This window comes from Schistocerca piceifrons, chromosome X (genome assembly GCF_021461385.2).
Source record: "Schistocerca piceifrons isolate TAMUIC-IGC-003096 chromosome X, iqSchPice1.1, whole genome shotgun sequence".
In the NCBI taxonomy this organism is placed as follows: Eukaryota; Metazoa; Arthropoda; class Insecta; order Orthoptera; family Acrididae; genus Schistocerca; species Schistocerca piceifrons.
Genome location: NC_060149.1, coordinates 667,402,468 through 667,430,171, shown reverse-complemented (window position 1 = coordinate 667,430,171; position 27,704 = coordinate 667,402,468). Strand labels below are relative to the sequence as shown.

The following is a 27,704-nucleotide window of genomic DNA, read 5'->3' as shown; positions in this document are numbered from 1 at the left end:
CGTCTAAGGAAGCTGTGACCATATTGGTAAGCAAATAGCTACATCCTGTCAAGATAAGAGACTACCTGCTGGTCATGCTGCTAAGATCTACAAGCGCTTACCGGACAACAGAGGGATGTCAGTCACACCTCATATCCTGGGAACTTGTCCAGCTAATGTGATAGCGGTTCGGTCGATTTACGACGTTCTTATCCGCTTATAGAGACAAATGTTCAGATAATTTGTGAATCACAGGTCACGTTAGGCGTTGCTATTTAGACTATGAGTCTGTCGATGATACAATCGAACACAAATTTTTAACGGTGACCATGAACACAATGGATTTTAGCTTGGCTTTTACACACATTTACGACAGATGCATCCACTGCACCCAAACCCAGGAAAAGACAACCCATACTCCCACACGTCAAATTTCCATTCGAAGAACGCTGCCTGCGGTCCAGCACCTCACATCATTTAGCGACAGATTCGCTATTTAGAAAGTCCTCTTGGTCTTACCGGGTCTTTCTTTTTGAGAAATTAGGCAGTTGCCCACCCATACGCAGATTATGTGGGTGTCATTGTTAACAAGGTGAGAGACTGAACCGACATTCGGGAGATCGTCCAAGGCTACAATCAAGATAGACAGACATGACTCGACAAGAACAAATCTGCAGTAATGGGAAGGAGTGGATGCGTCGTGTAAATGAACGGAAGCAGCTTGGGTCAGCACTCAGCAGCACCAGACTATGTTGCTAACTAACTGGAAGAGCAGAGCGAGTAGTTATTAAGGAAAACAAAATGAAGGCAATGGGCGGAACACAGAGAAAATTCTTCATTAATGAAATAGTCTTTACGAAATTGCAGCGATGTGCTCTCCACCCAAACTAATATCAAGAAGTATTTATGCAGTAGATGCTTGTCATATTTGGAGGGGAAAAATCTTTAAGGTACCTTACATAATAATGGCAGCGCCATTTTACAAAGGGGGCCTGCGTTTATATGAACCAGATGCCCAACACATAGCAACCTTCTTTTGGTGAACACAAAATTCTCATGATAACGGAGGGTTCCATCACGCAGTAGTTGTTCATTATGATGCAGCCATGGGTCATGTCTCCTCCCACTGGCGCACCACAAAAATTATTCAGATTTCACCTTAGAGCACAGCAATGTTGCAGAGGAAGCGCTTTGGTCGTCCATTTCATATACTTATCATGAGATAATAAGGGCCCTTCAGCCACACCATCGAGTTATTAAACACCAAACGAGGAATTGGCAGAATGTCCGGAGAAATGTACATTCCGACGCTCCCATCGGATGTACACTTTCCAGAATGAGATTTTCACTCTGCAGCGGAGTGTGCGCTGATATGAAACTTCCTGGCAGATTAAAACTGTGTGCCCGACCGAGACTCGAACTCGGGACCTTTGCCTTTAGCGGGCAAGTGCTCTACCAACTGAGAACCGAAGCACGGCTCACGCCCGGCACTCACAGCTTTACTTCTGCCAGTACCTCGTCTCCTACCTTCCAAACTTTACAGGAGAGCTTCTGTAAAGTTTGGAAGGTAGGAGACGAGGTTTTGGATGTACACTTTGTTTGGTACGATCTCATAACCGAATCAGCAGTTACGTAGGAGAAGGGCCACACCCCAATACTGCGATAAGTGCCGAGTAATCAACCCGATGGCACATATCCACATGTGAAGAACAATGGTCGATCCGAAACTGGACAAGGAAAAAGCGAGTCCTCACTACCAGGACTATGCTGAACTTCATACCGGCGTACACTGACGAGTCACAACATTATGACAGCTACCCACAGCAAGATTTATTGCCACCAGGTGAGTCTGCGGGCCCGTGGCACCGTAAGAGAAGTATACATAGCAGCGGACCAGACATGAGTGGAGAATCATTCAAGCGACGATACGGGCTCCAAATGGGGAAAACCACCGGAACAAGCGACTTTGGCATTGGGCAGACTGTTAACGCCCAGCACCTGGGAACGAGTATTTCGGAAACGATTAAGCTAGTTGGCTGTTCTGCAGCGGACGACCCCTACACATTCGTGGTTGACCCAACACAGCGACATTATAATTGCAGTGGGTATAGGATCATCGACATTGGACCGCGGATCAAAGGAGACGTGTCACCTGGTTGAATGAAAATAGGGTACGGCAGACTCGTAGGAGTGACTTTGAGACTGGGTCGGTAGAAACGTCACGTAAAAAGAAAAGAGTCAGCATTCACTGAGAGTCTTAGGCCAATTGCGACAGGAAAACCTAGGGTAGAGTACCAGGCCACAAGCATCGTGAAACCTAGCGTGAAGCTTAGCCGGATGACGGCGAACATAGTGGTCTTCTGTAGAGATTTTGATGGCAACGATGTTTTGCTTATTGTAGGAGGAGCAGGAAACCGCCTGACTAACAACTTACAGTATAGCATCAAAGGTGCTCCAAAATAAGAGCAGCAACAACACGCACTCTTGTGGGGTTTGTCGAAATATGGTAGCGACATGACCAGCCGTGCTTTAACACGGCTTTAGCCGTGTGAACAAATGTGAGCGTGCTGATTTTTATTGAAATACAGTCTAATATCTGTGCCGTACTTGTTGTTGCGATTGGGAGATGGGGAAACACCAATCAGGGCCTGCGCCTATATAGGAGGACGTAGAAAAGATTAGCTGAGCATCCTGCGGGGGGCCACAAGCACACAAGACAAAATCCCTGTGATTGCCAGAGTGTCATATGTTTTTTAGTTTCAAGTCGGGTTATACACTCACAGACTTCAAAGAAATTAGAACAGAACAGGACCATAATATATGTAACAGTTTCCAGAAAAATAAAATTAATTTGTTTCATCAGAACATTACAGGGTAGAGAAACAAAACAGATAAGCTTATTGTATGCCTAGAAGATGTGGGAAATTCTGAAGGGATAGATGTTCTGTGCCTATCTGAACACCATGTAATCAGTTTCGTGTAGCGTAAACATGGAAAAAGGAGGATTTGCAACATATGTAAAAGTTAGGCACAAAGTCGGATATATTGAAACAAATAGATTTTGGGTTGATCAGAACCTAGAAGCATGTGTTCGTGAGTTGTTATTTCAGAATACTTCTCTGATAATGACAACAGTCTACAGATCCCCTCTAGGAAACTTTCAGCTGTTTATGAGAAATCTAGCTGCATTAGTGGGCTACCTGTCAGACAAGAAGGAACAGTTAGTAGTTTGTGTAGATTTCAATGTAGATTTCTCTAAAGATACGGGCAGGAACAATAAACTAGAATGATTATTTGGGTGTTTCAGTCTAATTTCAGTTGTCAATTTTCCAACTCATGTGCAGCAAAATAGTAAGACGCTGATGCACACAGTTCTCAGGATGAAACAATTAATGTATAACCAATTGCTAATGGGCTATCTGACCACGATGCACAATTAATGGCAATTAACAGCATCTTACATCCCAGAGGCAGGTTCATATCAAGTAGTGAGGCTTCTTAATGGGAACAGGATACAATGTTTTAAAACTAAGCTAAAAGGGGTGATAGAGATGCTGATGTTGACTTAAATATATTTCATAGAGTAAACATGTGACAGTATTCAGGAGTTGCTTTCCTAAATACTTATCCAAAAGATCCATCAAATAGAAAACAAGTAAATCATGAATAACTAATGGAATTAAAAATATCATGTAAGAAGAAGGGGGATATTTATGTAAACATCAGAGTAATTCAAGACTCTACATTACTTGAATGCTACAAAAAATACTGTAATATTTTAAGGAAAGCCATTAAAATGTGCAGAAATGTGCATGCCCTGACAGAAATAAATAATTCTGACAATCATATTTAAACTATATGGGACGTTGTCAAATGGGAGACAAAACAGCCAAACAGTGTACAAGATTCCATAACAATTAAACTAAATGCCAATGCTGTGACTGATAATTCAAAAGTTTCAAGTACTTTTAACAATCACTTTCTAACCATAGAAGCAAATATAGGATTAGATGGTTCAGTTGAAGAAGCAAGAGAATATATTGAAAATGTCATTCCACAAAACTTTAAGCAACAAGAAGTAGCACCAATATCATTCACAGAAATTAATATAATTATAAAAATTATAAAGATCAAAAGTTCTTGTGGAGTTGATGGAATTTCAAACAGAATTCTGAAAAGTTGTTGTAGTTTTAAACCACTTCGTAAGAAAGATGACAAGACAGACTTAAACAATTAACGTCCAATGTCCTTACTGACATCTTTTTCCAAAATATTCGAAAAAGTAGTTTCCTCAAGAGTAGTCTCACACTTATGTGGAAGAAATTAACTTAGCATATCACAGTTTGGATTCCAAAATGGTTGCTCGACTGAGAATGCTGTTTATACATTCGCTCATCAAATACTACAACTCTTAAATAATAATAAATCGCCAATTGGTATTTTTTGTGATCTCTCCAAGTCCTTGGATTGTGTAGATAACTCTTAGAAAACCCAAATTTTATGGAATTGGATTTTCATACAGCTGGTTTGAATCATACTTGACAAATACAATGGAAAATTTTGTGCTGAATAATTTAGACAATGTCGGAAAGAAAGAAAATTTTAGTAACTGGGGTAAAATCAGGGTTCAATTTTTGGTCCACTTCTATTCCTTTTATACGTGAATGATCTTTCACTTAACATTCAAGCAAAATTGCTACCTTCTGCAGACTAGTGCTATAATAAATCCCATTAGAGAGAAAGTAACTAAATAGTTAGTCAATGATATTTTCCAAAGAATTATTAAGTGGTTCTCTGAAAACCAACTCTCCATAAATTTGGAAATCCACTCTACATTCAGTTCTGTACAAAAAATAGTCATGCCAACAACTGATGTACAACATGAGCAGGAGTCAATAAGTAGGGTAGAATGCTACAAATTTTTGGGTGTATATATTGATTAAAACATGAAGTGGAAGAAGCACAGCACTGAGATTCTCAAACAATTAAGTTCAGCTACTTTCGCTCTTCGTTTAACTGCTAACCCTGGAAATTTTGCTAGCGAAAATGCATCACAATTTTAGAAGAACAGTGATGTACATATCTACAACATTAGAGGGAAAAATTACCTTTAGTACCCATTGCTAAAGCTGTCATTGACTCAAAGAAGATTCAGTGTGCAGCAATAAAAATTTTTCATTATTTGCGCAAAAACATAAAATGTTTGAAGGGTAGTGATGCAAGTTTTGAATCTAATTTAAAATCATTGTTCCTGGACAACTACCTATGTTCCATTGACGAATTGCTACTTAAAAACTGGTATCCAGAAGAAAAACTAGTTTTAAAAAACGTGTAGTTGCATTAGTAGGAATAAAATAATAATATATTTATTAATGTTGACATTAATCATGTACGCATATCTATAAACTGACCCGTTCGACGTCATTTCGATAAAAGAATCGTTCAAATGATGTATGGAACACGTAACTAACTATTTCTTGTTATACCAGGTCCGATGGTCATGCCCGGATACACTGTGATCCAGGTGAACGATTGCTCGAAGCATGCACTGCACCATGGACGCAGGCTGGTGGGGGCAGTATTATGGTATGAAGACATTCGTCTGCCTTGCATGGTACCTGTGGTAATAATCGGAGGTACCATGACAACTGTGGACTATGTGAACATTACTGTGGATCACCTGCATCCCTTCATGCTTGATGTCTTCCACAACAGTGATGTTATCTACCGGCAGGATACCTATCTGTGTCACAAGGTCAGATACGTGCTACTGTGGTTTATGACTATGAAGTCACTTTGATGACTCGGCCGTCAAATTCGCCTGGTCTGAACCCAGTGGGCCGCCCTCGGGAGACAGCTCCGCTTCCACAAACCACCGGCTCGTAATTTACTAGAACTGCATGACCTCTGCATAATATCTGGTGCCACATAGCTTTAGAAACCAACCAGAGACTTGGCAAGTCCATGCCACGCATAATCGCTACTGCACTGCTCTGTAAATGCACACCAACACGCTATTAATCAAGTGGTCATAACATTCTGCCTCATCAATGTACGTTCTTTGATAACCGACTAGAGATGATTTCATGTAGCAAAAATAATAGTTATACACGGATTCTTGGACATTTTGTTACCGACACACTACACATAAAGTATTTGGGCTTGAGAGAGTGGCCCTATTATCTGCTCCAACAACAATGAATAGTACAAAATAACGTCGGCCAGAAACCAGGGAAAACATTGCAGGGATAGTAGAAATTGGAGCACCTGGAATGTAATGTGATCAATAGCATCGGCTTCTGTTCACCGAAGAGTACAGGATTTGTCTACCAGATGATGATCGTAATAGAAGAGTGAGAAGGCGGCCAAGTGCCAATGCAAGTCTCACGCACGCAGTGCCACAGGTTTAGCTGGGAAGTAGGTCAGTCATGTTTTGGGCCGGTATCATGTACCAATATCGAAAGCCATTCGTCGCTATCGAGGGTAATTGGGGGATGTGCACTATCCGAACATCCTACTTCAACCTATTGTCTAGTCCTACAGTCAACATTTAAGCAATGGGTTCTTCTTTCAAGTCGATAACGCACGATAAGGCCGCGCCCGCTAGTTTGAGACAGGAATTAAAAGAATCGAATGGCGTGTGGTATATGATGACATGAACCCGACTGAGCATGCTTAGAACCAGCTGAAACTTGGAATGTTTCGTCGCAGGAACCCTACTCTAACTCTGGATGACTACAGAAGGGTTACCGTCGGAACGTGGGACAAGTTTGAACATCTACGTCTCAACTCTTTGTGAACAACACGCCAAGATAACTCCAAGTATGTTGCTATGCACAAGGTGTAACAACACGGTAATGCTACTCAGTAGTACATTTTGATTTCACAGATGTTCAAAGATGTTGTTGTTATGATTTTATTCCATGGTAAAGGAATTTCTTTGGTACCATATGGCTCAATATTTTATTCCCAGCTCTTTTTAAATATAAACCCACACACGTTCGCAGTTTTGCAAGTGGTGCTAAATTTTTTTGACAAATTAAAAACTGAAACACACAACGTTAATATTTCACAATAATTCTTACTTCTATATTTTGTTGCGAATCCGCATTCGGGTTTCTAGGCCATCACCAGACAACTTAAGACTGAACAGACAGTCCACACTACATCAGCGAGAGCAAGCACAATGATTGCTAGTTCCAAAGACGTGAGACGATTTGAAGATTACTCATCGACACAAAAAGCACAAATTGCCAAGCTTCAATTTGACATGGGTACAAAACGAGAAATATTATTTAATTATGTACTGAATATTTTAGACCCTAAATATTCAAGTATAAATCCCAAAACCCCCCTGATTGTCAGGCTTTAACATATCGGTATTATAAAAATTTTAATTTGTATCTGACGATCAGTCGGTGTCGGTTTAGGGTTTTATACTTGTACCTTTGTTTCAAAACATTCAGTAATTCAGTATTTAATATGTATTGTTTTATTCTCATGTCACATTCAAGCACTGCAATTTGTGTTTTTCGTATAGATGCTTAATCTTTGAATCGTCATATACCTTTGGAAATAAGTCTCTACAGCTAGAAGCTCTTGCTGATGATGTCGTCCTAGAAGAACGAAAGCTGAGTCATTACAAAATATTCACAAATACAAAAATATAGAATAAATATTGTTGTGAAATATTAACATTGTGTGTCTCAGTTTAAAGTATGTCTACCTTCCTCGAACTACAACGGAACATTACGTAATTTTTTTAAACAGTTTATAATATCACGTGAATAACAGTTCCATACTTACGAAAGTGAAAGGAAGACAGCCCTCATTGTTGTATGTCCTACCCAATGTCTGAATTAAGACATTTCTCTGTTATCTGTCCTCGAATTTTTATGCAAAATAACTGAGCAAATTTGGGGTTTAATGTTGTGTCGGCAGCGAGGTCATTAGAAGCGGACTGGGAAGGGATGTGGAAGGAAATTGGCTGCGTCATTTTCCATATACTCACTCCAGCCTTTCCCTAAAGAAATTTAGGGAAACGACGGATAATCCATACCTGGATGGCCATGCGGGTATTTTAACCACCATCCTCCAGAACGCGAGTCCAGAATCTACCCACTGCTCCATCAAGCTCGGTTTACGAAGTGTCAAGTGTGTATCTGTAGCATGTTAGTGACTCGTAGCACATTAAATGTGTGTGTGGGGGGGGGGGGGGTATGGCATATCGCGTTAGGGGGTGGGGGAAGAGACTGTAACAAACTGCGACCCCTTAGAACCAAGCCATTGATCCGCTACTAAGTGTGTGATGTAGTGTTTGTGTCGAAGATGTTTAGAGGAGAAAGAGGGTGAGACATGGTACCATCACATACTCAACTCTTCTCGAATATCACAATGGAAGCCGCTGAATTGAACGTCCCCCTCTGACGCACGGATAACCATCTACAGCGTCACCTAGCCTCATTCCATGAGATACTGCGGAGAGATTTAGAACTCAATGGACTGCACTTCTGCAAAGTCTGGTCACCAGGAACTGCATTCCACCACCTCTGCTTCCGTTGCAGGCCAGATATTGGCGTTGAAATGATCTTCCAGCTCCAGAATTCTAATCAGCTTCCTACGACCAGCGTCGCCGCTGAAGTGAATTTGTTTGAGGCAGATATTGTACAACTCAACTAATATCTCCCACCTTGGCGAAGAATTTCACCGCCGACGGAGGCATAAACTTCCACGTGGCGCATCACTCAGCCCATGTTCTTTATAAGTTTGTAAAGTTTTCTTATAAATTTGTGTGTGCGTGTGCCGGCTGAAGTGGCCGAGCGGTTCTAGGCGCTACAGTCTGGAACCGCGTGACCGCTACGGTCGCAGGTTCGAATCCTCCCTCGGGCATAGATGTGTGTGATGTCCTTAGGTTTAAGTAGTTCAAAGTTCTAGGGGACTGATGACCTCAGAAGTTAAGTCCCATAGTGCTCAGAGCCATTTGAACCATTTGTGTGTGTGTGTGTGTGTGTGTGTGTGTGTGTGTGTGTGTGTTAAAATGTTGTAGATTTTGTCGTCTGATCTACGTGAAAGGCGACCGTAGAGTCGCGGCGTGCGGCAGAGATTACAGCTACAGAGTAGCTGGCTTCTACAAGATCACGCCACATTGCAAGGCATCCCAGATATGCTCAATAATGGTCATATCTGGGACGTTTGGTGGCTAGCGGAAGTGTTTAAACTCAGAAAAGTGTTCCTGGGACCACTCTGTAGCAATTTTGGTCGTGTGGGGTGTCACATTGTCCTGCTGGAATTATCCTAGTCCGTCGGAATGCACACTGAACGTGAATGGATGCAGGTGATCAGAGAGGATGCTTACGTACGTGTCATCTGCCAGAGTCGTATCTAGACGTATCAGGGGTCCCATATCACTCCAACTGCACACTACACACGCCCCACACCATTACAGAGCCTCCACCAGCTCCCCTGCTGATATGCAGGGTCCATGGATTTATGAGGTTTTCTCCATACCCGTACACGTCCATCCGCTCCATACAATTTGAAACGAGATTCATCCGACCAGGCAACATGTTTCCAGTCATCAATAGTCCAATGTCGGTGTTGACGGGCCCAGGCGAGGCGTAAAGCTTTGTGTCGTGCAGCCATCAAGGGGACACGAGTAGTCCTTCTGCCTCGAAAGCCCATATCGATGATGTTTCGTTGAATGGTTCGCACGCTGACCTTGCTGATGACCACTCATTAAAATCGACAGCAATTTTCGGAAGGGTTGCCCTTTTGTCAGGTTGAACGATTCTCTTCAGTCGTCGTTGGTCGCGTTCTTGCAGGACCTTTCCCGGCCGCAGCATTGTCGGATGTTTGATGTTTTACCGGATTCCTAATATTCACGGTACTCTCGTGAAATGGTCGTGGGGGAAAATCCCCACTTCATCGCTATCTCGGAGATGCTGTGTCCAAACGCTCGTGAGCCGACTATAACACCACGTTCAAACTCACATCTTGATACCCTGCCGTTGTAGCAGCAGTAACCGATCTAACAACTGCACCAGACACTTGTCTGATATAGGCGTTGCCGACCGCCGACCGCAGACGTATTCTGCCAGTTTAATATATAACGAGTGTTGTGTGATTAAATATTTAAACATTATTAGGGTGGCGGAAAGTGATTAAGATTTGCGTCCCATTTACAGTTCACATAGGCTAGTTTAAAAGTGGCGATGACACTCAGGTTTTTTGTTTGGTTTTTTTAAAATTATTATTACGTTTCCGCTTAGCGAGATTTTATTTAGTTAGCACACGTATAACAAAATATGCTGATTTGTACCTGTACACGAATTAAGAACAGGCAATAAAAACAGAGTATTTTTGTTGTAAACAATATAAAAACGAGTTCAAATGGCTCTGAGCACTATGGGGCTTAACATCTGAAGTCTTCAGTCCCCTAGAACTTAGAACTACTTAAAACTATCTAACCTAAAGACCTGACGCACATCCATGCCCGAGGCAGGATTCCAACCTGCGACCGTAGCAGTCGAGTAAAAACGAGCCCCGAGTATCATTTACCACAGAATTTTTATGAAATGATAGTTGAAAGCGAAGTTCGATCTTCAACCAGACGATTAATTTGCATTTATAGCAAAGTATTAAAGAGAAGCACCGTATACGTTATGAAAAAGGTTGCCATTGTATCGAAGTAAAGTTCAGAGATATTAACCCTCTAACAAACTGATTTAATAATTTATATTTATTAATTTTTAACGAGAGGAAAGACATTACAAATCTAAGAAAAGGAAAAGATAGTTTACGCTTTATGGAAGATAATTATTTTTAAAAGAAAGAAATTTCATTTAGTTCAGGTAGGCTGAGATGTTTGAGAAATAGTTAGGACGCTATAATTCGATTTAATCAATAATCTTAGCGAGACGCTACGCATAGACGTTATCGTTGACAAGCAACGACTTAAAGATAAAACTACGTCTTTGGAAGTTGAATGTATACTTAATTTTACGTAAAAGTATTAATGTCCACATTGATTGGATGTGTTCACATGATACTTTGAGGCTTTGGTAGGATAAACATTTAAGTGGAATCAGTGGGTCAGACAGCCCATATTAATAAATATTCCACTTAAATGTTTTTCCTGCCAAAGCCTCAAACTCTACAAGTTCTAGAAGTTTGTAAGGGGAATTTCCGAACACTATGTATGATTAAGGTGTGGCGATTTAGCTGGCCAGTTCAGCTGCGATAGGGTGCCTGAGTACTTTTCAATCCAGTAACGTAATCCTGCAACCCTCTGAACAAGGCTGTTGTTATCTTGGAGGGTGGGTGTGTCCACAGCATACTCATCATGAAAACGTAGCAGAAAATGAAACACTTGGACACCGAGTGTGTTGAAATTAACATTATGGTTCATGTTCACGGCAACTTGAATGAGTGGGCCCAAGTCGAGGTACGAAAACGACCTACAAATCATAACAGAACCCTCCATACAGGGTGGGTGAAATGCCTCATTGGGCCGCTGATGCACCATTTAGAAGCACGTATCATCGGATTCGTTTGATCAGACTTCAAGCCTCCAGTTGGTTACTGTCCAGTTTCTGTGTTGTTTGGCCCACTGCAGACATGCAGTTTGATCACATCTCTGAGAAATAGCCTATTGTGAGGTACCCGACTCCAAATGCCCATCGCGTGTAGCAGGTGGTTATGATTAAAGTGCAGCTACTCGCAGATGCCCAGTGTGGGCTGTAATTATCGTATGGCAGCGAAATTTGGTAGATATTCTAATGACTTAATGTGGAACCGATTTACGCTGGAAAAAATTAGTCCAATTTTGGCCACCACGTGCAAATCTGGCGCTGTGAATGCAACAAAAATGTATATAAATCTATATCTACATGGATACTGTGCAAATCACGTTTAAGTGTCTGACAGAGGGTTCATCGAACCACGTTCGCAATTCTCTATTATTCCAATCTCGTATAGCGCGCGGAAAGAACGAACACCTATATCTTTCAGTACGAGCTCTGATTTCCTTTATTTTATCATGGTGATCGTTTCCCCCTATGTAGGTCGGGGTCAACAAAACATTTTCGCATTCGGAGGACAAAGTTGGTGATTGGAATTTTGTGAGAATATTCCTCCGCAACGAAAGACGCCTTTGTTTTAATGATATACATCCCAGATCCTGTATCATTTCAGTGACACTCTCTCCCCTATTTCGTGATAATACAAAACGTGCTGCCCTTCTTTGAACTTTTCGGATGTACTCTGTCAATCCTATATGGTAAGGATCCCACACTGCGGAGCAGTATTCTAAAAGAGGTCGGACAAGCGTAGTGTAGGCAGTCTCCTTAGTAGATCTGTTACATTTTCTAAGCGTCCTGCCAATAAAACGCAGTCTTTGGTTAGTCTTCCCCACAACATTTTCTTTGTGTTCCTTCCAATTTAAGTTGTTCGTACTTGTAATTCCTAGGTATTTAGTTGAATTTACGGCCTTTAGATTTGAATGATTTATCGCGTAACCAAAGTTTGACGGGTTCCTTTTAGCACTCGTGTGGGTGATCTCACATTTTTCGTTATGTAGGATCAATTGTCAACTTTCGCAGAATACAGATATCTTTTCTAAATCGTTTTGCAATATGTTTTGATCTTCTGATGACTTAACTAGTCGATAAACGACAGCGTCATCTGCAAACAACCTGAAACGGCTGCTCAGATTGTCTCCCTAATCGTTTATACGGATAAGGAACAACAAAGGGCCTATAACACTACCTCGGGGAACGCAAGAAATCACTTGTGTTTCATTGGATGACTTTCCGTCAGTTACTACGAACATCTCTGACAGAAAATCACGAATCCAGTCACATAACTGAGACGATATTCCATAAGCACGCAATTTCACTACAAGTCGCTTGTGTGATACAGTGTCAAAAGCCTTCCGAAATCTAGAAATACGGAATCAATTTGAAATCCCTTGCCAATTGCACTCAACACTTCGTGCGAGTAAAGAGCTATTTGTGTTTCACAAGAAAGATATTTTCTGAATCCGTGTTGACTGTTCGTCTACAGACAGTTTTCTTCGAGGTTAATCATAATGTTTGAACACAATATATGTTTCAAAATGCTGCTACATATCGACGTTAATGATATGCACCTGTAATTTAGTGAATTACTTCCACTACCTTTCTTGAATATTGGTGTGACCTGTGCACATTCGGAACCGCGCGACTGCTACGGTCGCAGGTTCGAATCCTGCCTCGGGCATGGATGTGTGTGATGTCCTTAGGTTGGTTAGGTTTAAGTAATTCTAAGTTCTAGGGGACTGATGACCACAGATGTTAAGTCCCATAGTGCTCAGAGCCATTTTTGTGCAACGTTCCAGTCTTTGGGTACGGATCTTTCGTAGAACGAACGGTTGTATATGATTGTTAAGTATGGGCCTATTGCATCACCATACTCTGAAATCAGCCTAATTCGTATACAGTGTGGACCAGAAGACGTGCTTTTATTAAGTGGTTTAAGTTGCTTCACTACTCCGAGGAGATCTACTTCTACGTTACTCATGTTGGCAGCTGTTCTTGATTCGAATTCTGGAATATTTACTTCGTCTTTTTTTGTGAAGGCATTTCGGAAGGCTGTGTTTAGTAACTCTGCTTTGGCAGCGCTGTCTTCGATAGTATCTCCATTGCTATCGCGGAGAGAAGGCATTGATTGTGTCTTGCCGCTAGCATACTTCACATACGATCAGAATCTCTATGGATTTTCTGCCAGGTTTCGAAACAAAGTTTCGTTGCGAAAACTATTATAAGCATATCGCACTGAAGTCCGCGCTAAAATTTCGAGCTTCTGTAAAAGATCGCCAGTCTTGGAGATTTTGGGTCTGTTTAAATTTAGCATGTCTTTTTTTCGTTGTTTCTGTAACAGTATTCTGACCCGTTTTGTGTACCAAGGAGAATCAGCTCCGTCGTTTGTTAATTTATTTGGTATAAATCTCTCAATTGCTGCCGATACTATTTCTTTGAATTCAAGCCACATCTGGTCTGTTCCTATGTATTCCTATTTCCTTATGTAATGGATTAGGAACGGGACGTGGGAAGAAAATTTCAAACAAGGGAGAAACCCATAATGTCAATTTTATTATTAGCACATCTCAAAATATGGTAGAAAACCCAAAGAGATTCTGGTCGTATGTAGAGTACACCAGTGGCAAGAAAAACAGTCAATACCGTCACTGCGCGATAGCGATGGAAATGTTACCGATGACGGTGCCACTAAAGCGGAGTTACTAAATACAGTTTTCTGTAATTCCTTTACGAAGGAAGACGAAGTAAATATTCCAGAATTCGAAACCAGAACAGCTGTTAGCATGAGTAACATAAAAGTAGACATCTTAGGTGTTGCGAAACAACCCAAATCACTTAAGAAAGGCAAATCTTCCGGTCCAGATGGTATTCCAATCAGTTTCCTCTCAGAGTATGCATACACAGTAGCGCCTTTCTTAGCAATCATATACAACCGCTCACTTGACGAAAGGTCTGTTCCTAAAAACTGGAAAGTAGCACTGGTTACACCAATATTCAAGAAAGGAAATAGGAGTACCCCATTGAATTACAGACCCATATCACTGACCTCAATTTGCAGTAGGATTTTGGAGCATATACTGTACTCCAACATTATGAATCACCATGAAGAAGATGACTTACTGATACATAACCAACACGGATTCAGAAAATATCGTTCTTGTGCAATACAGCTAGCTCTTTATTCCCATGAAGTAATGAGTGCTGTTGACAGGGGATCTCAGATCGATTCCGTGTTCCTGGATTTCCGGAGGGCTTTTGATACCGTTCCTCACAAGCGACTATTAATCAAATTGCGTGCATATGGAGTGTCGTCTCAGTTGTGTGACTGGATTCGTGATTTCCTCTCAGAGAGGTCACAATTCGTAGTGATAGATGGTAAATCATCGAGTAGAACAGAAGTGATATCTGGCGTTCCGCAAGGTAGTGTTATAGGCCCTCCGCTGTTCCTGATTTATATTAATGATCTAGGTAATAATCTGAGCAGCCCCCTTAGATTGTTTGCAGATGACGCTGTAATTTACCGTCTAGTAAGATCATCAGACGATCAATTCCAATTACAAAATGATCTAGAGAGAATTTCTGTATGGTGCGAAAAGTGGCAATTGGCACTAAACAAAGAAAAGCGCGAGGTCATCCACATGGGTACCAAATGAAATCCGATAAATTTTGGATACACGATAATCGCATAAATCTAAGGGCTGTCAATTCGACTAAATACCTAGGAATTACTATTACGAGCAACTTAAATTGGAAAGACCACATAGATAATATTGTGGGGAAGGCGAAACAAAGACTGCGTTTGTTGGCAGAACACTTAGAAGGTGTGACAAACCCACTAAAGAGACAGCCTACATTACACTTGTTCGTCCTCTGCTGGAATATTGCTGCTCGGTATGGGATCCTTACCAGGTAGGATTGACGGAGGACATCGAAAAAGTCCAAAGAAGGGCAGCTCGTTTCATGTTATACCGCATTTGGGGGGGGGGGGGGGGGGGGGGAGGGTGTCACTGATATGATACACGAGTTGTGGTGGCAGTCACTGAAACAAAGGCGGTTTTCTTTGCGGCGAGATCTATTTACGAAATTTCAATCACCAACTTTCTCTTCCGAATGCGTAAATATTTTGTTGACACCCACCTACGTAGGGAGACATGATCATCATAATAAAATAAGAGAAATCAGAGCTCGAACGGAAAGATTTAGGTGTTCCTTTTTCCCACGCGCCATTCGAGAGTGGAATCGTAGAGAAGTAGTATGAAAATGGTTCAATGAATCCTCTGCCAGGCACTTAAGTGTGTATTGCAGAGTAACCATGTAGACGTAGATGTAGAACCGCTGTTAACACAATTTGTTCAATATGAGCACTGGAGACGTGTACGAGATTTTGTACAGACCAGATTTGCATCTGGTGGCCAAAATTGGAACCATTTTTTTTTTTTTCAGCGTAAATCCGTTCCACGTTAACGCATTAGCACATCTACCAAGTTTCGCTGCCATACGATAATTACAGCCCACACCGGACCTCTGTGAGTAGCTCCACTTTAATTATAACAACCCGGTTGTTGCCGTCGCTATGTTCAGTCGGATACTGATTGAGATGGACTGGAAGCAGCAATTCCTGTCGGGTCTGAAACCGATTGCCACTGGCAAGATGTGACACTCGTCTCCAGTGTCTGTCAGTTAGGATTTTGTCACGATCACTGTTCTTACGCAGTGTTGCATGGTTGGGAGTGGTACGCCATTCCTTGTACAGATGGTGGACAGACCTCGTTGATACATCAGTAAATGGCGTAACTTTATTCACGGTGTGGCCATGGGTACACCCAAACACGATAGCTCCTTTCTGCCATTCCGTCTCGTCTTCTCGTCGATCTATCTTACCGAGCGGATTCCATACAGCCGTCTGACAGTACATACTTTACTAAAATGACATAATGTCAGAGATAGAGGGGCACTCGACCGTCCGATACCAGTTCTACACCACCTACAGCGCTTCATAGCAACCAGTGAACTCTTTTAAGGCGGTGACTAAGCTTACCAGTTTATCAATAACTTCTACCGACCGGAAGTTGTTGGAGGTGAAAATTTTGTGTATGAAAAGTACTTAGGCAAGCTATGAAGGCGAGTTGTTCACATCACAATACGAAATAAAATCGCACGTAAAAATATGGCTGGAAGTACCGCGTCTTTGATTTATTGTTGAAACAGCATTGTACAACCGTACATTATTTGTTTACTGCTGACAGATCATTAAAAAAATGTTTCCAGTGTCATCGACCTATATAAACTAATAGAAAACGTCCAGTGTGTAATACATATGCTGTGCCTGAAATTTAACACGAAAGAGTAAAACGAAATTACTGATTATCTTCTGTAATGTACGATGTTGGCATTATGACAGGGTACTATTTAAAAATTCCTCAAATGAAAAGGCTTTATCCAACTACTCCGTGTTATAGTTCCCAGATTTCCTTCTAACCACTAATACAGGGCTATTACAAATGATTGAAGCGATTTCATAAATTCACTGTAGCTCCATTCATTGACATATGGTCACGACACACTACAGATATGTAGAAAAACTCATAAAGTTTTGTTCGGCTGAAGCCGCACTTCAGGTTTCTGCCGCCAGAGCGCTCGAGAGCGCAGTGAGACAAAATGGCGACAGGAGCCGAGAAAGCGTATGTCGTGCTTGAAATGCACTCACATCAGTCAGTCATAACAGTGCAACGACACTTCAGGACGAAGTTCAACAAAGATCAACCAACTGCTAACTCCATTCGGCGATGGTATGCGCAGTTTAAAGCTTCTGGATGCCTCTGTAAGGGGAAATCAACGGGTCGGCCTGCAGTGAGCGAAGAAACGGTTGAACGCGTGCGGGCAAGTTTCACGCGTAGCCCGCGGAACTCGACGAATAAAGCAAGCAGGGAGCTAAACGTACCATAGGATGGTGCTCCACCGCACTTCCATCATGATGTTAGGTATTTCTTAAACAGGAGATTGGAAAACCGATGGATCGGTCGTTGTGGAGATCATGATCAGCAATTCATGTCATGGCCTCCACACTCTCCCGACTTAACCCCATGCGATTTCTTTCTGTGGGGTTATGTGAAAGATTCAGTGTTTAAACCTCCTCTACCAAGAAACGTGCCAGAACTGCGAGCTCGCATCAACGATGCTTTCGAACTCATTGATGGGGACATGCTGCGCCGAGTGTGGGAGGAACTTGATTATCGGCTTGATGTCTGCCGAATCACTAAAGGGGCACATATCGAACATTTGTGAATGCCTAAAAAAAAACTTTTTGAGTTTTTGTATGTGTGTGCAAAGCGTTGTGAAAATATCTCAAATAATAAAGTTATTGTAGAGCTGTGAAATCGCTTCAGTCATTTGTAATAACCCTGTAATTTATCCTATGTAGTGCTTTAATCTATCTATTACGCAAAAAGGCCTATTTTGAAAATTCTTGTTCAGAAATATGTCATTCGTACCTACTAACCAAGTTAGTTTTTTTACATGCTTGCCAGATGTTTCTGTATGAAAACAGCCACAGATGAGTGTTCGTAGCAGTATCTGTTTTCTTTTGGATAATACGATGCTTTATGATATTTTGGTTTCGGTTACAGGGCGAATGGTTTTGGGGTTCCCGTTTCGGCATGATTAATAAATTTCCGTTTTATTTGGGCTTGTTTTTTACTATTGCCATCGTAACAAATATTCTCTCCTGACTGCGTTAGAAGTCTTGGACTCGTCGTGATGAATTCCGTATCGGGAGATGACCTCCCTAATTTTTTCCCCTCCTACAAATGGAGGGAGGTTTCCACATTATATAATACCCAGCTTGGAAATGTTTCGTCTGTAATGTGAAAGCCTCCTTTATAAACGCTCCTGCAGAATGACAAGCTTTAGGCAAACGTACGCCCCATTGTATAGTTGCAGAAACACGATTTTAAACTCCGCCTAATGAGACTAGTGGAGGCGAAAAGATTTGTTTTGGCTTCCTAAAAATAAAATCAAAGAGAATCATTTCAGAAAGATTTGTGAGTTGAAAGAGTATAAGATGAGCAATGATTCGTACATATAGTACCTACGAAAATATTAAGCCTCTGGAACAACAAGCAGAACCTTCATGGTAGAGTACTAGTGAGTGCCTGACCCCAATCTAATCTAATCTTTCTTCCTGATTCCGAATAAATTTACCGGTAAGTAGAGCGGCAACATTTGGGTAGTATGGCTGTTGAATCCGTCATGCGAACAATGTAACGGGCTTTTACTTTTGAAAACCATGTCCATAATAAGAAAGCATTGTTCATAGTGACTATCACACGAGTTTAAACACTAACGTGTCACGGATAACTACACAAAAATGATGAGGTATTTTAAATTTAAATAGAAACACAAAGAATTACTAAATTCGCATATGGTAATGGCTTTTAGTCAACATATGATATGCTGTAATTACTGAAAACTGGCTGAACAAAGCTGTCGAGCTAATGCAGATGTGGCACGATTACTTACAATTCTGACATTCTTTCTATGTGAGTTTACACGTTTCCTGTTATTTACAGTTGACAGGCAGCACACAGAGGATGATTACAGAATCTGTAGACTGATATTACGGCTACAAAAATCAATTATTTAAAAATTTACACACATGGTGGTTTATTCGATACACTGTGTCAGTCAATGTAATTATAGAGATTTAGGTTATTACACTAACACATATGTTTGTTGACATTTCTAACTTCTTGAAGTTGAGCTTCAATAAAAGCTGGGACCGAGTTACGGAAATACACATCGCATTAAATTCTAGCTTCAATAACTACAGGAGAAAACTCCAGACCGAACAAGTGAGGATTAGACGTGGAAAGATTTTTGCCAAAGCGTAGGTTTTACCTCACCGTCGCAGCAATTGCGTCACTATTATTTCGAAGAGCAGATGACTCACCTGTTTGCATATCTCCAAATCCTGCTCGTATATGCTGCCCACAGCGAAGACAATGCAGCAAGTAACGAAGACGAACAGAATACTGCGCAACAGCGACATGCTTGCGGACCGCAGCACGTCTGGCATAGACCGGCGCTGCGCGCCCGCGCCTGCTAATCGATCGACACTCTCGCGGATAGCGAGAAGCGTTCACCGCCGCCGTGCATGCGACGCAACTTATTAAAGCACGGCTTCGTAGCAATGCCCAGGAGAGCTCGCTTCCGCGGTACGGTGCCACTCATCCAGGAAGAAGGCGTGCTTAGGAACGCAACTGTCACCAAGGTGGGTAACTTCTCAATACGTGAAACTGCACGCCCGATACCCAATTCCGTGCCGCAGAACGTCACTATCACCATTCATTGCTCCTGCACTAGCCGGCTATTTACTTGCTGTCATATTTGTCAGGCCACACTGTTAAAAGCATGACAATATCTAGTATGCCCGGAACTCTTAGGATGCCTTGCTCTTACTGTCGTTCTGAATCGATCTGCAATTCCCGACCACCTCAATTTTTCTAATACCATGCTGCCATCCAACAGCAGAGAAATATTTCGTTTCTCTCGTAGTGTAGACTCTCCCTCTTCGAAACAGTTCTCATATATTTTTGTATTGAGGATTCGTACCGTAGCGGTCTTTGTAACTTCTGAGAAAAACACAAAAGGATCAATAACAATAATAAAGATTTCAGCTTTCCTGAGCAAAACTCCAAGTTCTTCTGCTTCGTTCTAGTCCAGACACTGATTCCTCAGTACTACGAGGAATACTGTCTTTCCAGAGGTCCCTTTCATCACACTGATTAATTCGCAAGAAAACTTACCTGAATCGAAACCTTAATAATAAAATCCGTCTAGTGCCTTTTCAAAAGCGTGTTTATTATCCACCTACGTACAATTCGAAGCACAAAGTGATCTACAGGGCTTCAATTGGCTATCGAAGGCTCTTTATTGTAATAACAACGCGACAGACACGTGTATCTGTGAATTTTTCTGTTGCACATTGGTATAGCACTAATGTATCTTCCATATGTTACTAGATCCTTCCGCCGCTGCTTGCTAGAAAATGTCATTATTATAAGTGAAAATCACATAATTGTGGGTGTACTGTAGTATTAATTTACTTAGTTAACTGGCTTTCAAGACTATTAGTCTGATGATGCCCCTGTAAGCCAAAAACCGGTTCAATAAAAATTTCATACCGTATAACATTTTGCGCTTTTCATTTCCAACGGTCTTCCACATGTTATTTACATAACTGAAACCTTAAAAGTGACATGTTTCAAAAGCTACTTTGGCGATTACAATTCACTACCATCGCCAAAAAGGCTGCAGAAAGACTTTATTATGAAATTTCCATTCATTTCGCTGTCTCGATTGTGCTAAGAGTAGCCACCATGCCTAACATGAAATTCGTAAATTACGCTGTGAGGAGAACTAATTCTTCTTGTGTGGTGGTAACATTTTTCGATTCATTATGTACCACGATTCTATTCCTGTCAAACGTTGTCGCATTGTTAACAGCGCTAATTGCCACACACACATTTTCGGCGTTTTCGGACGCCGTGACACAATTCCAGCAACTGCGATGGCACTCACGTGGCGCAACCCGGAAGTCTGCCGTGCGCAAGCACTTAGTCCGCGCTGAACATTCGGCTACAACCTCTATTACAAATCTCTCCCCATCTTTAGCTGCCATACGGCGATGCCTCTGGCTATATAAACCAAGTTAGAAGCATTTTCTATTCCACTGCATTTACGCTCCAAGCAAGAAATCAGGGTTGAGTTCCGTGGGGGGGGGGGGGGGGGGGGGGGGAGAGACAGGTTATGACAGGATATATTTTGTTACTTTCTCTCACCCTCTCCCACCAATATAATTTATCGTCACTCGCACTTTCAACGTTCCACATACGCTTTAAATTTTAATAATAGTAGCAATGCAATATATTCAGTGCCTTAATACGATAATAATAATTTGATTACATTAGTGCTTAATACACCGCATTAGCATAATCTGCAAAATAATGTAGTTCAAACAGATATATCATTTGAAAAGCATTCGTCAAAAAATTTTTATATGTCTAAGAGTCATGCAGCTCATTTAAGAACAACTTATCATACGTCTGACAACGTCACAATTTACATGATATAAAATCGAAGTGTGCACTTGCTCTTGTCAGTATTTCACTTAGTACTACAGTTGTGAACACGAATCTGGAGGTTATGGCTATGAGAAGTGGATATGGAGGAAATTGTATTTCTTTCAGTTGCTTCCGCTTCCATCCAGGAGTGTCAATGTTTCTGCTATTATTTTCCTTGTGGGGGTCTTTCCCTTTCTGCGTTCTTCACTGAACATCTTGCTGTTTGCCGAATCAGCCTGTGCACTCACGAATCGGTCGGATATTTTGTCGGTGGTAGTAGGTATGGTGCCTGTGAATGAGCAGCTCTTCCTAGATGGAATGTTTTCTACAGTCCCAGTGTCAAGCCGCTAGCGTACCCACGTGGGAAAGGTCACAGGCACGTCACTGAAAAATATCTTGTGTTAAATCGTGTAATTTTATAAAATACTTTGTCCTTTTCGAAACTCTTAGTCTTCATGCTACATTATTCTCCGCAAGTTATGTAGTTTTGAGCTCAATGGGTTAAATTTTAGTGATACTGGACGTCGGCTTTGACTCACAATGTTGTGGCGCGTTTGACAGCATAATTATGCGTCCAAACAGAGCTAGAACAGAAGATTGACAACATTTACTTTCTTTATACTCTATGGACCTTTAAAATTGCTACACCAAGAAGAAATGCAAATAAACGGGTATTCATTGGACAAATATATTATACTACAACTGACATGTGATTACATTTTCACGCAATTTGGATGCATACATCCTGAGAAATCAGTGTCCAGAACCACCACCTCTGGCTGTAATAACGGCCTTGATACGCCTAGGCATTGAGTCAAACAGAGCTTGGATAGCGTGTACAGGTACAGCTGCCCATGCAGCTTCAACACGATACCACAGTTCATCAAGAGTAGTGACTGGCGTTTTGCGACGAGCCAGTTGCTCGGCCACCATAGACCAGATTTTCAGTTGGTGAGAGATCTGGAGAGCAGCAGTCCAACATTTTCTGTATCCAGAAAGGCCCGTACAGGACCTGCTACATGTGGTCGTGCATTATCCTGCTGAAATGTAGGGTTTCGCAGGGATCGAAAGAAGAGTAGAGCCACGGGTCGTAACACATCTGAAATGTAACGTCCACTGTTCAAAGTGCCGTCAATGCGAACAAGAGGTAACCGAGACGTGTAACCAATGGCACCACATACGTGATACGCCAGTATGGCGATGACGAACACACGCTTCCAATGCGCCTTCACCGCGATGTCGCCAAACACGGATGCGACCATGACGATGCTGTAAACAGAACCTGGATTCATCCGAAAAAATGACTTTTTGCCATTCGTGCAGCCATGTTCGTCGTTGAGTACACGATCGCAGGCGCTCCTGTCTGTGATGCAGCGTCAAGGGTAACCGCAGCCATGGTCTCCGAGCTGATAGTCCATGCTGCTGCAAACGTCGTCGAACTGTTCGTGCAGATGGTTGTTGTCTTGCGAACGTCCCCATCTGATGACTCAGGGATCGAGACGTGGCTGCACGATCCGTTACAGCCATGCGGATAAGATGCCTGTCATCTTGACTGCTAGTGATACGAGGCCGTTGGGATCCAGCACGGCGTTCCGTATTACCCTCCTGAACCCACCGATTCCATATTCTGCTAATAGTCATTGGATCTCGATCCACGCGGGCAGCAATGTCGCGATACGATAAACCGCAATCACGATAGGCTACAATCCGACCTTTATCGTAGTCGGAAACGCGATGGTACGCATTTCTCCTCCTTACACGAGGCATCACAACAACGTTTCACGAGGCAACGCCGGTCAACTGCATGTAGCACGTCATTTTCGTGGTGTAGCAATTTTAATGGCCAGTAGTGTATATTGCTTTTTGGACTATAAGTTGTGTGACACACTGCAAAGTAGCCAGAGGTGTAAGTTAACAAACCAACATGATCTCATGAGAATAATCACACTGTCCAGTCACATTTTTGTGACCGTCTGTCACAAGCCTGAATCACTACCGTTTGGAGCGCGAGACGTGCAGGAAGAGAGTCAGTGAGATTCTGGAAGATATCGATAAGGATGTGGATGCGTGCAGACTCCAGTGCCGTAGCCAGCTGCACTACATTTCTCGACTGAGTCTTGGTTGAGCATCCACGGCGCGAACAGCCCGGACGAGGTGTCCCCACGGATTCTCGACTGGGTTTAAACCCGGCGATTTGATAGCCAAGGGAGTACGATAAACTCATCATCGAATCACGCACTTGCACTGCGAGCTGTGTGATATGTTGCATTGTCCTGCTGGTAGATGCCATAGTGCAGAGGAAAAGCCAACCGCAAATTGGGGGATGGGGGTGTAGGTGATCGACAAGGATAGATGCACACTTAAGTTGATACATTGCGTCTTCCAGAATGACAATATCATCCAGCGAATGCCATGAAAACATTCCCAAGAAGATAATGCTCACTGCTGGTTGCAGGGTGTTTGCTTTCAGACGTTTCACATGCACGCCAATGGCTATCTGTCCGGTGGAGCACAAAACGAGATTCATCTGGAAAGACCACTTGTCGCCAGTCAGTGGTCGTCCAGTTGTTGCACTGGCGTGCAAGTACCAGGCTTTGTCGCCTATGAACAGCAGTCAGCATAGGTACAGTCGTGGACAAAACGAGCGAAACCCCGCCTTTTCGTTATGCTGATCCGCACAGCTTTAAAGTCTGCTACACAGCATAACAGGCAAGGCGACGAAGTGCTACCAACATACTATGCACAGGCGTGAAACTGAAAAACTATCTTAACTTTGTCAGACTGTTAGCAATCATGTGTAAGACTACATTAACGCTGATTAGTGTGTTAAACAAACACGTAAATGTGAGATATAAATGAAAGAAGAAACGCTAATTAGTATGAACTGTACTAATAAAAATGAATTTCAGCTTATCGAGATAACATTACTGTTTTAGTAAGACAAAGTACCCCAGATGGTTACGAATTAGCAAAATATTATGCGCATTCGGCCGCAAAACGGTCTGTGTCAACGTTCAGACCAGTCATGCTGGATTTCTGTTGCTGACCTACCATGAAAGTTTGCAAATTTAGCAATGCGTGAAGATTCATAATGAAATTCAGTTAAAAATCATTCATTGCCACAGTTAAGTCAATTCATTTATTGACAGAAGAGGAAAAAGTAGGCAGTAACAAGTATGAAATTCTACAAGATTTTCATATTTACATCCACAGGGCGCCGGTACATAATAAAGGTAGCAATAAAACGTATTGGGAGGGGGGGGGGGGGCACGACAATTTCTTACAATTGCTTTACTGATCGTCTATCTGCCTCCATCGACATTAGAACCGAAAACAAACCAGACCTCCCTTGCAGTAGCAAACACCTTTCACTACACTAGCAGACAACCCAGGCAAACAGCCGTCTATTATTACCCCACACATGAATAAGCCAGCAATTTCGCACTTAAAATGGCAAAATGATCTGCAGTTTCTGTTGCTTAGAGCTTTCTGGAGTCAAAAACATTAATTTTCTACCTTTATGTCACCGCTTATGTGACAATCATTCGGGATGTTTGTCGCAATAACAAAATACTGTTATTAGCGAGTAAATTTAGTAGGATAATTCTGCACTAACCCAGCTACATAGCTCCAAACGTATTCTACAATGTTTCGAATTCTCCATTAGACTCGCCACAGCCAAAAACGTTCATTATCCGAAATGTTTCTTAAGCTAGCTAGCAATGGGAATGCTCGCACTTCTAAAACGCGGTGGCATTAATACTGGGATCTGAATTACCACGTGTATAGGCAAACGTATTTAATTTGCATTCCTGTAAACGTGATTTGGATCGAAAGCGTAGCTACGATTAATATGCTGATGCATCGACTCCAACTAGAACATTTCGAATAAAGAGTAGGGGGAATTATTTATATGGTCCTCATCTTCAGTAACTGTTGTAGCTATTTTCGTTGTTAGGATTTCGTCACCTTAATCGGTAAAAATGGAACTCTACTAGTCTCACTTTCTTGACTATCATGTGTCTACCCAACCCTTAAAACCCATTTACCTCGAGTACAGGTAGACCTAATAAGCGGAAATGTATCGCACTTCCTGCGGTATACGGTCCCTTGGTGGTGTAATGGTTCAAATGGCTCTGAGCACTATGGGACTTAACATCTGAGGTGATCAGTCCTCTAGAACTTAGAACTACTTAAACCTAACCAACCTAAGGCCATCACACACATCCATGCCCGAGGCAGGATTCGAACCTGCGACCGTAACGGTCGTGCGGTTCCAGACTGAAGCGCCTAGAACCGCTCGGCCACCTCGGCCGGCCCTTGGTGGTGTAAGAAATTCATTTTTATTAGTACAGTTCATACTAATTAGCGTTTCTTCTTTCATTTATATCTCATATTTACGTGTTGTTTAACACACTAACCAGCATTAACAAAGTTCGGATGGTTTTTCAATTTCACACCTGTGCATAGTATGTTGGTAGCACTTCGTCGCCTTGCCTTGTATGCTGTGTAGCAGACTTTAAAGCTGTGCGGATCTGCATAACGAATAGGCGAGGGGTCTCGCTCGTTTTGTCCACGGCTGTACATTAACCAGCCGCCTGTTGCGGACTCCCATATGCAGCAACGTTCATTAAACAGTCGTTAAGGAGATACTGTTGCTAGCACCTTGGTTCATTTGGGCGGTCGGTTGCTCAACAGTTTCACGTCTATTCGCCAGCACACATGTTCACAGCTGTCGTTCACCCCTGTCATCTGTGACCTGTGGACCACACTTGCCTCGGCGCCGGCTTTGGGTAGCGCCATTTTTCCATGCATGGTATACTTTAACTACGGCGGCACGCGAACAATCTGCAAATTTACTCGTTTCGTAAATGCTTCCACCCTTGGTAATTATCTTACAGTTTGACTAATTTTCATCACACTTTAACAATGGTAAATTTCACTATGGACCACACCCATAGCACCCACTGGGTGGATAGAAAAAGAGTGCATTCAGCCTTGTAATGCAAAGTGAGGAGCTGCTTGAATCAGTTCTAGCGAGTCCAACATCTGGAACCTGACAAAGGCTGGAAGAAGAGTATATGTTGACAGCGGCGTCATTCCGTACCACATACAAATGACGCTATTCGGCAGAGGTTTACAGTCGGTCAGGCGGCTTTTATAGGTCCTTTTGATCTGACCGCCAAGTAATTTCTCTTATGTTTAACAAGAATTCACGTGGTAATTGGACAACATACTTCATTAACATGAAAAAGATGTACACTGCAGGAAAGAAATGCGACACCCTCAAAGATTGTGTTCAGTGGCACCAGGGTACAATATCTGCATACTGAGGAATTGCAGTCTTAGTAATTGCCACGGTCATAGGCTCTTAGATGGCGCTCAAGAGGCCTGTCTGTGCACCTAGTTTTTTGACTCTGCAGGCAGTAACTGTGCTAATGTTAGAGGTGAACAGTGTTGGCAACATTCATTCCAGAGGGGGCGCACCATGTACTGGTACGATTGTTTGGGCACCTTTACTGTGACATGTCTCTTTTACTTGGTCTGAATTTATTATATACTCCTACAATAATGAACCACCTGTCACTTCCCTTGTCAATGAGGGTGCTGCATTTTTTCCAGCAGCGTATCATTATCGATAATTGCGATGTCATGTGCCCTGTCTATACAAATTAATATATACTTTAAATAGATAGTACTGATCGTCAAACTCCTTTTCGATATTACTGATGTGATGATAACAGCAACCTTGGATGTTTACGCTTCTTTCAATCGTGCATGTCATATGTGGATAGCTGAATAATTTGCATGTTGAGCGAGTAAGTTAGTTTACTGTAAAATCTCCCAGATATATTTATTTATTGCTTATTTAGCGTGACCAGATTAGGGCCTTAAGGCCCTCTTACTTCTGACCAGGAACAAGACATACTGGTCCTACTAAATATATTACCACAACATTCACAGGAACAATAACAATAACAATGATAATAATAATTGACGATAATAATAATAATGAAAATAATAGTTG

General features: G+C 42.0%; 1 protein-coding gene across 1 annotated transcript in view; it reads right to left on the bottom strand.

The window, feature by feature from the left end:
• Window positions 1-19,621, bottom strand: part of LOC124723039 (endosome/lysosome-associated apoptosis and autophagy regulator family member 2-like) — a 233,061-nt gene extending 213,440 nt beyond the window's left edge. The window contains exon 1 of the mRNA XM_047248213.1: window positions 19,504-19,621. Within this exon, the coding sequence (XP_047104169.1) occupies window positions 19,504-19,602 (99 nt within the window). The 5' untranslated portion in view covers window positions 19,603-19,621. The remainder of the gene's footprint in view (window positions 1-19,503) is intronic.
• Window positions 19,622-27,704: the final 8,083 nt, after the last annotated feature.